Raw genomic sequence first — 12,308 nt, forward strand, 5'->3', positions numbered from 1 at the left:
AACAGAGATGAAACCTTGAACATGAGGATCTGAGCTCTCTAAAATCCAAATCAGACTCGAAAACCCATGAGATAAGCCAAGGCATTGGGCTGTTCACCTTTAGGACCCCATTTCCGGAGAAGACTTGATCATGGTAAGGCATTCCAGGGAAACAGCAAGAACAACCAGTCTGCACCATTAAGGGTTCTTGCCGACAAATGACTGAAATGGACAACTTAGAGGGGTGGAAAATGTATGAAGGTACTGGGGGGAGCTTTCAGAATTAACATGAAGGCTAGAGGACCAGTTGAGAAAACAGGAGGAATTTCTGTATCTGGGAAGCCAAGAACACATCTCAGGATCAGCCCCACTTGGACAACACCAGCCTTATGATGTCTAGTTAGCAGGCTATGGCTGGCCCATCACCCTGGCACACTCACACTACGTTTCTGCATTGTTCCCTGAATGTTCAAATCTGAGATTGGAAGAACTCACTGGACTGCCAGGGAGCTTCCAACTGGAGGGGAAATTCCTCCCAATAAGCAAGAAATTCAAATGCTATGGGAGAGAAGTCAATTATCCACACTGGTTAGTAAGTGGCTTAGCAGCTGTGTAAGTCTCACATACCTACGTCATCCAGTTTAAAATAAAGTAATAAGTTTCCAGCCAGTTTCAGGAAACAGGAGAATCTTCATGCCTAACTGCATCCTGTCACTTGCAGTATGGCAGGTTTCTACCGGTTATCCAAGCGGATAAGACCACTCATAAACCATCACCAGGTAAAGCAAGGCACATGGGAGTAGGTGAGATGAAGGAGGCCATGGTTAGTTGCCCTCTAATTGCTTTTGCTTTTGTCAAAGTCAAATTTATATGACCTTGATAAGAGCAGACACTGTCTTCACAACTCCTGCCAGAAAAGACTATGAAGACAGAATGCAGACACTAGCTCTGCCGTCACCCCCAGCATGGGACTGACACTGCGCCAGCAGGGAAGATGCCAGTTATCTGCCACTTTAATCAATATGTAAGCCTGCAGATAGCTCTCAGACAGTCCATCTGAAAAAATTTCCATATACTCTGTAGGACAAAGATACACAGAGATTGAGCGTCATAAAGAGGTGAAATTAAAGAGAAGGCAGTAACTTCACATTACATTCTTTTATTCATCAAATACATTCCTCTCCTCAAAGAGCTCTGAAGAATTCTCATTTATGGAGATAGAGCAAAGATGTCTCAAACCCCTTCCTCTTGAGAGATCCATAAAATAATAAGAATTATATATTAAAGAAAAAAAAAGGGAGTTTGGCATCTTGGGAGCAATGAGATGGAGGTTTGATCCCTGGCCCGGCACAGTGAGTTAAGGGTCTGGTGTTGCCGCTGCTGTGGCTTAGGTTGCAACTTCAGCTTGGATATGATCCCTAGCTTGGGAACTCCATATGCCTTGGGGTGGCCAATAAAGAAAAAGACAGAAAAAACTCCATTTTTTAAAGTGAACCTAGGAGATATTGATAGCCCTGAACCACATATGCAGGAGGTGGATAGAAAAATGGAGAGGAAAGCTGAGGGTAGAGGATGGTCAAACCTATGCAGAGTCAGCGTCAACAAGAAACAAGCTGCAGGGCCCCCCCAAAATCAGGGATTGGGAACATCTGCTCATGCGAAGATGGGTTGTATGGGCAAGGGCAGGAGACAGGGAGACTATAGGGGCAGCAGTTTGAGTGCCAGGGTGCCTCACTCTTCCCAGAGGAGATAGACTATTAACAGACATGGCTTCTGGGAAGCAACACAAGCTTATAAACACCAGCACTGAATAGAGTGGGGGTGAAAACAGGGATACGAAGTCAAAATGTGCATGGCTTAGAGTGGGACCTTCTAGCTCTCTCCCTCTACGGGTCCAGAACTCTAAGAGCCAGGTTGATATTCCCAAAGCAAGAAAACAGAAGGCCATTCTCTGGAAAAATGAAACCATTATCTGAAAAAAGACCTGCAAATACTACTATGAGTATTTGCAATGAGAATGCTAATAGGCTACCCAGTCATCCTACAGAAAAGCCTGGTGAGAAACAAGCCTACCGGCACATAGCACACACACAACTTCTAATCAGCTTTTTAGTGCCTCACTTCTTAAATAAACAAAAGAGGAGGATCACCAGACATCTGAGGAAAGTCCACCACACTTGAGAGAAAGGACCAAAATAAAGTGAAAAACAGGTAATAAGTGGAAACAGAGATAATACAGGTAAGAGGAGAAAACTTCAAAGAAATCGTATTTAATAACTCCACTGAGCTATGATCTTGCATTCATCTCATAAAAGTACAACATTATTTAAAAAAAATCAGAAAGGAGAAAGGAGGGGAGAGGAATGACATAAAAAATGCAATGAAGGAATTCAGGGGTAAGTTAAAGAATCTCTTAGTAGGACGAAAGGGAAATGGATAATACACACACACACACACTTTGCTGTACACTTGAAGATAAAACATTGTAAATCAACTATATTTCAATAAAAAAGCAAATCCTAACTATTCATTAAAGAGATGTTTCTCTATTTTTTTCCCCTTAACCTAAGGAGTGAGAAGGAAAAGAGACAACACACAGAACTGCCTTCATCTTCTCAATGCTACACATACCAGGAAGGCACCTAAAGTATTTTAGTTGTTCACACTGACCTTCTGGCTCGTGATCACAAAAAAAATGAAACTCGTTTATAATCAGCTATCAGTAGTTTTTTACACTAGAGGGACATAAAGATTTAAGAATAATGACCCCTGGAGTTCCTGCTGTGGTACAGTGGGTTAAGAGCCTGACCACAGCAGCTTGGGTGACTGCTGAGGCATGGGTTTCATCACTGGCCCTGCACAGTGGGTTAAAGGATCTGACATTGCTGCAGATGTGGTGCAGGTTGCAGCTGTGGCCCAGGAATTTCCATATGCCAAGGGTGTGGCAAAAAAAAAAAAAAAAGAATACTGACCCTTTCTACTCTGCCCCCCAAAATGTATTAATCAAAATATATCATTAAAATCTTGATCTCAGTTAACATGCAGGTACTGAACTTCCCTTCCCACCCCCTTTGCCAAAGCAAAGAGGAAGACAGGCCCACCTGTACTCACATTCACAGGGTTTGTGACCTTGGACTCAGACACGCCCTCCACTCTACCCTTTGTTATTAGTTACTTGGTGCGGAGGTCACAGTCTGCATTGAAAACACCCGACTGCACTCTAGGTGACGCTGTGTGTTGAATCAGGCAAAGGAATAACTTGGTAACAATGGAGCTACTTACTCCGCAGTATCGGTCACCATTAAATATCTGTGGGGGCAGAGGGTTGCCCTGAGCAGGCTTCTTTTCCGGAGGGATGTTTTTGTACATCCACTGCCTCTGTTCTTCTGACATTGTGATGTCCACTTCCTCAAACTCTATCTTGTTGGCTTCCAGAAATCTCACCACATCCTGCTGCTTCTTCTTTATCTGCAGAGAGAAGACCTACAAATAAGGAGAAACGCTCCTCTGAAACCACATGGAAGTATTTCCAATTGGAATAGGATCAGATTTCTCATGGATGGAGGTCGCTGATCCAAAAAAAAAAAAAAGGTGATTTTTTTGCTGAGGCCATGCACTGCCCACTCCTCCCTGGTTACTCAGCAAACGTCTGAGCAAATTTTGCCACTCTGATTTCTTCACAGAATTCTGGGGCACAACTCAGACTGTCTGGGGAGGGGCAGGCCAGGTCTGAAGTGAAAATTCACTTAGTTCTTAGGGTCCATACCCCCTCCCCACTCTTAACCCCCAGGAGTCGACATTTACAGTTATGAAAGCCCCCCCTCTGCCCCGAACCATTTGAAGACCAAGTGTAGCCCCTCTGAGATGTCAACACTTCACTGATTCCTAGGAGCGGCCACATTTTTATTCCCCTCAGCAGCCTCTCTCAGATATTCCACAGCCGTCGCCACTGTCATGAAAGCATCCTTTCATCAGTTTCACAAGAGAAAAAAGTTCTCCACTGGTAAGGTGGGAGTAAACAACAAGCATTCTCTTACTTTGAACTCTATTTCTTAACCCTTCCTGTGCCTCTGATCTTTCATGTTTCCTTTTTCAGTCACTAGGGGTCAGGTGTGCTCTTGAAGAGCTGCAAACATGTCTGCAGGTTTTCAAAATGTCACCAATCCTGTTAATTTAAGGTCCTGTATTAACCAACCGAGTTGAGAGTGACAATAATCAATATTGTAAACACAGCACGTAAAACGAGAGAAAGCAAGCGAGCTTTTTCTAAAGGATTCTGGGAACTCACATAAAAAACAAACTTAAGGAGTTCCCGTTGTGCGGCACCACAGAAACGAACCCAACTAATAGCCATGAGGATGTGGGTTCCATCCCTGGCCTCCCTCAGTGGGTTAAGGATCTGGCATTGCTGTGAGCTGTGGTGTAGGTCACAGGCATGGCTTGAATCTGATGTTGCTGTGTCTGTGGTATAGGCCGGCAGCTGTAGTTACGATTGGGCCCTTAGCCTGGGAACCTCCATATGCCTCAAGTGCAGCTCTAAAAAAGCAAAAGAAATAGACAAAAACTTAAGTGGTGAAGTAAATGTGATGATGGCCAAAGAAAAGAATCCTTTTGGGGTGGCCGGGCAGCTAGAAAGACTTTTCGTCCCAGAAAATAAAATGCTGAAGAACAAACTTTCACATACTGATTTGCCTTCATCCAGCTCCCCAAAAGCCTCTGTGATCCATGTCTCTGGGGTGGACATGTTACTCATCCTGAGCACAGAGGCTCTGAGTACTGGGTTCAAGTCGGTGAGTGACTAGCAAGATGGCATAGTTAGTATGGACAGAAATAAAAAGCTGGCAAAAGAGAACACTGTATGCTCAATGATATTATAAAATGACAGAATTACTGTATGGTTGTAAATCCAAGTTGAAAATTACAGTATCCCAATTTCTTGAATTAGGCCATTTCTCATGGCTGAAAAAGGTGACTTTTTCCCCTCATTCATCATAGTCATATTCTTTTGGAAAGTGAGCATGCAAAAAAGCATCATCCATCCTACTTAATTTTCCCTTACAACCCAACCAGGTAGAGTTTATAAGTGTTCACCTATTTTGATCAAAATCCTAGTGTGCGTTCTTGTCAAGACAATCATGGTCCTGAAATCCTTCTTTAATGGTTCCCCACTGCCCTGTGTAAAATAAACCAACAAGAAGTTACCCACAGTCCTACTACCCACACAACCACTGCCAAAATTTAAACAGGGGAAAGGGTCTGGATTTAATGCCTCTATTTGGAGCTCTACAAAGCCAGCACATTTCAATTGTGCATGGGTGTGATCAACAAGAAAACATTCATGGTTTTCCTTATATAATGTACAGATGTACAACCTTCATCATTACCCCCAAATGTGCGTACATAAAAGCTCACCCATACTTAGTATGAGGATAAATCAAGACACATGCAGCTTCTGGAGTTCCCGTCGTGACTCAGTGGTTAACGAATCTGACTAGGAACCATGAGGTTGCAGGTTCAATCCCTGGCCTTGCTCAGTGGGTTAAGGATCCAGTATTGCTGTGAGCTGTGGTGTAGGTCACAGACTCGGCTAGGACCTGGCGTTGCTGTGGCTCTGGCGTTGGCCAGCAGCTGTAGTTCCAATTCAACCCCTAGCCTGGGAACTTCCAGATGCTGCAGGTGGTGCCCTAAAAAGCAAAAAAAAAAAAAAAAAAAAAAAAAAGAAGAAGAAGGAAAGCCAAATGATTAAAAGGAAAAAAACAGTGCTAGAGCAATCACCCAAATAAACAAAGAGAAGAGAATTAACCCAGGGAAGGAAGCTCCAAGTGGTTGTTTGTGACCTTAGCATCATCAGGAAGGAAGATGAGTCACGCCACCAGTTGTTTTTTTCTTTCCCTCTGAGGTCTACCCGGTGAAGAGGGCAGGAACTGGCAGGACTTGGGAGAAGCAGGGCCCCAGGTAATGGAAAGCCTCCCCTGTGGCAATGGGAGGCATCAAGGGCACTTCACAGGCTGGCATAAACCCAGAGTTCAGATAACAATAACATAAACCGTCACTTCCCTGACACAAAGAGCTGTTTTCTCCTCCATCTCAACCATCCTGAACAAAATGTATCTTACAATGAACATCAAAAGAAATTTGGTGAGCAGGTGAAAGAGGAGGAAATTGTGGGCCAAAGGTTGTTGCCTTCACCCACGTCAATGTGCCCTTGTTGGGGAGGGGGCAGTATGTTGAACAAGTTTTTTGGCAGGGTTTTTTTCCTTCAAACAAACTTGGAAGCCATAGCAGGAGTTCCTTTTGCGGCTCAGCAGTTAACAAGCCTGACTAGTATCCATGAGAACGCAGGTTTAATCCCTGGCCTTGCTCAGTGGGTTAAGGATCCGGAATTGCCGCGAGCTGTGGTAGAGGTTGCAGACAGGGCTCAGATCCCGCATTGCTGTGGCCTCGGTGTAGCTCTGATTGGACCCCTAGCCTGCAAATCTCTATATGCCTCGGGTGTGGCCCTAAAAAAGACAAGAAGAAGAAGAAGAAGCCATAACAGATAATGACAGTTATTTACCCAGCAGCCAATCTCCCTTTCTTTCTTAGTAACAGAAGCCTAGTTTTGTTTCAGAAAGCAATGAACAGGGACCTGCTGTATAGCACAGGAAACTCTATCCAATGCGCTGCGATAATCCGTGCAGGGAAAACAATCTGAAGACGAATGGATGTATGTGTCTACGTAGAACTGAATCACTCTACTGTATAGCAGAAATGATCACAGTGTTTTAAGTCACCTATACTTCAGTAAAACTTAAAAAAAAAGAAAAATAAAAAAGAAAGCAATGTACTCAGCTACAAAAACCCATTGTCTCAAACTCCTCTGCAGCTATAGGGGTGATCCCAAAACACAGGGCTGGCAAATGAGACAGACAGTGGCTGCTCGCTGGGAAGCCTCCACTTCATGAATGAAAAGACCAAGTCCATTTTGCACCTAGTTTTTCTTCCCCCTTCTCCCAGCAAAAGTATGCACGTGGTGCCTGAAGGTGCAGAAACCATTTGGCAAATGTGAAAACAAACACCATAGGCTGAGGGTGATAGAGCAGAATGACAGGAGAATGACACTTTAAGCTTCGGTACTAGTCTTGTGTAGCCCATGCTAAACCTCTCTGTATTAAACAAATAAAATCCTAGTTAAGGCACTCTTTGTCAAATTTTCTACAGTTTGCCTCTAAACGCAGTGCTACTTGGTAAAACTCTTAATTGCTCCATAAAATGCCTTCAGCAATATTGTAGTATGATGGATTGAAAATAAAAGCTATTACTGCACAGCAGAGCTGAGAAATAAAAGCTGGAAGTCATAAATTTCATGTAAGTGAAATGACTATTTGTCACCAGATAAACAGGAATTTTCATTCTTTTCCTTGTAAAGTAACAATAAAGTTATTGGACCTAACACAGGAAGATATCTAAGAACTCATGCAAGTTGCCTTTTACCTTATCATTCAAACATACACCATGACATATCATTCAAAGCAATTAAAGGGAACAGACACTGTTAAACCTCTCCAGCTAGATCACAGGGAGGCCCACAGGCCAATTCGAGCCTGCTAACTATTTCTGTATGGCTCACAGCCAAAAACAGATCTCATCTTTTTTTTTTCTTTTTCCTTTTTCAGGGCCATATCTGTGGCATATGGAAGTTCCCAGGCTGGGGGTTGAATCAGAGCTGCAGCTGCCAGCCTATACTACAGCCACAGCAACGCAGGATCTGAGCTGCATCTGCGACCTACACCACAGCTCACAGCAACACCAGATCCTTAACCCACTGAGCGAGGCCAGGGACTGAACCCGCATCCTCTTAGATACTAGTTGGGTTCATTACCGCTGAGCCACAATGGGAACTCTGGTCTTTATCTTTTTAAATGGTTGAAAAAAAAATCAAAATAATAATAACATTTCATGACATGTAAAACTTCTGTGCGACCCACGCACCTATGATCAATTAATAAACCACAAAGGAGGCAAGAATATACAATGGAGAAAAGACAGTTTCTTTAATAAGTGGTGCTGAGAAAACTGGACAGCTACATGGGAAAAGAATGAAATGAGGACATTCTCTAACACCACACACAAAAATAAATCTGAAAGGGATTAAAGACCTAAATATTAACTGGAGTAAAAGGCAGAACACTCTTTGACATCAATCACAGTAATATCTTCATGGATCAGTCTCCTAGAGGAATGGAAATAAAAACAAAAATAAACAAACGGAACCTAATTCAACTTAAAAGTTTTTGCACAGCGAAGGAAACCATAAACAACATGAAAAGAGAACCTACAGACTGGGAGAAAATATTTGCAAACAATGTGACCAAAAAGGGATGAATCTCCAAAATATACACACAGTTCAATAACCAAAAATTCAATGAGATACAAATTTCAGTGCCCATAAATACAGCTGGGTTGGAAGACAACCCCATCGGTTCACACATATCCCTCACTGCTGCCTTCCCTCTGGAATCGCACGGTTGAGCCCTTGTAAGTACTTTATCCTTGTATGGTTCCCAAAGCCTAAAGTACTTACCAGCTGACCTTTTCAGACAAAGTTTGCCAACTCTGTGCTAGATCTCAGGTCTTTCATTTCTGGCTCAAAGCTGACTCTCTCAGTGAGGTCTTCCCAAACCAGGTGATTTTACATTTCTACCAGCACCCCCAGAACTCCCTCCTCCCCTTTAATGCTTTTGTTTTCACTGCAGCCCTTGGCATCTGACATTCTGGTTGTTTTAAGCATTTGTCCACCTTCTCCTATCAGAATACAAATTCCATGTGGGCGGAGGGTTCTATCTGCTCATCCGTTCACTACTGTGTCCTGGGGTTGAGAACTGGCATCTGGAACAGACCAGACACTCAATAAATGGCTGTTAATGAACAACTAGGATTTTCCCAAGTAGAAGGACCAGTGTCGCTCTAAGGCTGCTTCTCTTACCATGAGGATGAGATACCTCCTGGGAAAACCCTCTCAAAACACCTCAGTTGTATTAATTATCTATTACAATTGTATTTACTCATCTGTTTACTTGTTTTTATGCTCACCTCTCTGTCCACTGTCAGTTCTGGAAGCACAGGGTCTGGCACACAGGAGGCCCTCAGCAAATATTAACTGAGTTGATGATTAAAGAATGATCACTCCAGGGCCACACATCAAAGATTTCCAGGTGATGGTCAAGAGATCAAACTGAATTGACAATTTAATTCAGGACAATTTAATTCAGAAGCTGAAGTTTAGCCAAACAGGAATGTGGATCAAACAGCAATACTTCTCAGTGGATGCTAAAGCTGTATGATTTTCAAAAGCAGTATGTCTCAGATACGAGGAACTGCATACAAGGAGTTATCAGCAGCCTAAAATCATTCCAAAGAATCTCTGGACCCTGAGCCTAAAAAAGGCTTTGTTTCTAAGGTTGACATGATACTAAAGAAGGAAGTTGTATGCGACTGGATGTTTTATTTTTTTACTGTTTGGCAATAAGCCTATTTATTTATTTTATTTTTATTTTTAGGGCTGCATCTGCAGCATATGGAAGTTCCCTCGCCAGGGGTCAAATCAGAGCTAAAGTTGAGGCCTATGCCACAGCCATTGCAACTCAGGACCTGAGCTGCATCTGCAACCTATGCCGCATCTTGTGGCAATGCCGGATCCTTAACCCACTGAGCAAGGCCAGGGATCAAACCCTCAACTTTATGGATACTAGTTGAGTTCTTAATCACTGAGCCACAATGATTATATGTTTAAATAAATGCTGCTGTCAGTTAACTTCAAAAACTGCCAAGCACACAACATAGCATTTTGTTTTACCCAAACATTTTTATAAGATTGTTGATATATTTGCAAATCGTGGCAACTGAACATGAAGCAAATATGTTGGTATTTCCTTGACTCTGCTTCCAGTTGCTACCGCAGAATTCTAGTGCCCTCAACCCCTTCCCCCAAATTATTTCTAGGAGCTCTCAATCAAGTTCCTCCCATGTGCTTGGAAGCAGCCTTCTTGGCCCCTTCTGTATCACCACCAAATCCTATGTTGAAACCCAACCCCCAAGGTGATGGCATCTGAAGGTGAGGTTCATGGGAGGGAATTAAGTGATGAAGGTGATGTGTTCTTATATAAGAGGCCCAGGAACATTCCTGCCTCCATCCACCATGTGAGGACAGAGCAAAAAGACTGCAGGCTGCAATCCGGAATTGAGGTATCCCCAGAACCCATTCCTGCTGGCTCCCTGATCTTGGACTTCCAGCCTCCAGAACTGTGAGAAGTTTCTGTTGTTGATAAGCCCCACCTGCCCATGGTATTTTCTTATGGGACCCTGAACAGATGAAGACAATAGACCTTTACCCTTTCAACTCCAAACTCCTGCTGGACCCAGATTTGCTGAGGACTCCATTGTTGCACCCAAATCCTGGGGACCCACCCCCAGGGGAGTGTGGGTGATGAGCTGTTTGGGTTGGTACTGATGAGTCTGCTGATGCGGCACCAACACTCATTGATCTGTGGAAATCCTAGTGACAATGCCAGTAGTTTTCAGTGGCCACCTCCTGACTCAGGAATCCCTGGGGAAGTGGATCAGAGGCCAGGCTAAATAAACTACACCGCACTTGACTTTCACTTACCCCCTATTCCGAGGCACAGACTTAGATGTAAGTAAGCCTGTATCCTCCTCCACTCTCTCCCCTGGTAGAATCAGTTCTTTCCCAGAGGGCTGCCAGTTAACTTATGCAATTAAGAAGACTGTCAGATTTCTTCCAGATGCTTCCAGACATGATGGTCATGTTTGAATTCAGGGGTGAACACAGCTGATGCTGCACTCTGGGACCTGGGGAGTTGCTAGTAGATAAAGACATCATCAACTTGAATAAGACAGGACTTGTTTTTCTTTAACTGAGATTTAACATGAGCAACTGTGGGAAAGCAAGCTTAAAGAAGAAGCACAGATGGAAGAGAAGAAAAATTGGAACAGGAGTTCCCATCGTGGCACAGTGGAAATGAATCTGACTAGGAACTATGAGGTTGCTGGTTCAATCCCTGGCTTTGCTCAGTGGGTTAAGGATCCCACGTTGTGCTAAGCTGTGGTGTTGGTTGAAGATACGGCTTGGATCCTGTGTTGCTGTGACTGTGGCATAGGCCGGCAGCTATAGCTCCAATTCGATCCCTAACCTGGGAACTTCCATATGCTGCAGGTGTGGCCCTAAAAAGCAAAAAAAAAAAAAAAAAACTGGAACGAACCAAAAAAGGGATGTACTTTAGAGTGAGATTGTCCTGGTTTTAATCCTGGCCTTATCAGTTGAGTAGCCTTGGAGAAATTACTAAGCTTCTCATTTGGCCTTAATTTCCAAAACTGTGGAATGGACCCAGTACCTTTTTTTATAGGTTTATTGGGAGGATTAAGTAAGAAAAGAGATTAAAAGAATAAGCATTGCTTTACTGCTTCATTCATTCAAGCATATTAATTCTTCCTTTGCCCTAAATGTGGCTTCTGCAAAAAATATCAAGTAGCTTCTGAGAACCTGCAAAGCTTTAGGTAGTTGATGCAACAGTTCTTCATTTCACCTACTTTCACCCTTCAATTACACAAGTTTTCTTTCTTCTGACTTGAGGCAGATGTAAGGCTGATGAGGGCCTTTTATGTCTCTCCTGTGGAACAAGTCAAAAGCAGGCAGAAGCAAGAGAACAGAAAGGATAGATGCTTATAACTTGATCCACCAAAGAGGAGGGGCGCACCAGACTAGGAGGAGGAGGGGATCCAACTCAAAAGGGAGCAAAGGACTCTTTTCCTGGTCAAAGACTGCAGGAACTTTCCAGTGATTGAAAGTAGGGTACCTAGAGATCTATCATTTCATGGCAAATTCTTTAACTAACATACACTGCTAGACTCACTGGGCATTATTTATCATAAGCTAGGTATTATTTCTCATAGAGTATGCTTCTAGATTAATTACTCCAAAAGCTATTCACTACCCCTCCCTGAAGGCTGAAAGATGAAAGCCCAGCATCCCAGGCACCCCTCAGCTGGGCAGCTACATGACCCAGATCTAGCTGCTAAGCTGGGGGCTGAAGTCAGCTGGGTGGAACTGCTGCATAAGGCTCTGACCTCCTGCTGAAGCCAAGGGATTATGGGTCCCAGGTCCTGTACCCCTTCCCTTCCTTCTTGCCTGGAAACCTGGTGTAAGGGATGGAGGGGAAGAGGAAGTTTGTTTGTTTGTTTGTTTTCCCTCGGCTGCCCTATGGCACATGGAGTTCCAGGGCCAGGTTTCAGAAACAAGCAGCAGCTGTGGCAACACTGAATCCCTAACCCAC

The 12,308-nt window shown here is 43.5% G+C and overlaps 1 protein-coding gene across 1 annotated transcript in view; it reads right to left on the minus strand.

Annotated features, from left to right (window-relative positions):
• SH3BGRL2 (SH3 domain binding glutamate rich protein like 2) overlaps window positions 1–12,308 on the minus strand; it is a 65,979-nt gene that overhangs the window by 24,025 nt on the left and 29,646 nt on the right. Inside the window, exon 2 of the mRNA XM_047763404.1 lies at window positions 3,262–3,447. Coding sequence (XP_047619360.1) covers window positions 3,262–3,447 — 186 coding nt within the window. The remainder of the gene's footprint in view (window positions 1–3,261; window positions 3,448–12,308) is intronic.

Source organism: Phacochoerus africanus, chromosome 2, assembly GCF_016906955.1.
Source record: "Phacochoerus africanus isolate WHEZ1 chromosome 2, ROS_Pafr_v1, whole genome shotgun sequence".
Lineage (NCBI taxonomy): Eukaryota > Metazoa > Chordata > Mammalia > Artiodactyla > Suidae > Phacochoerus > Phacochoerus africanus.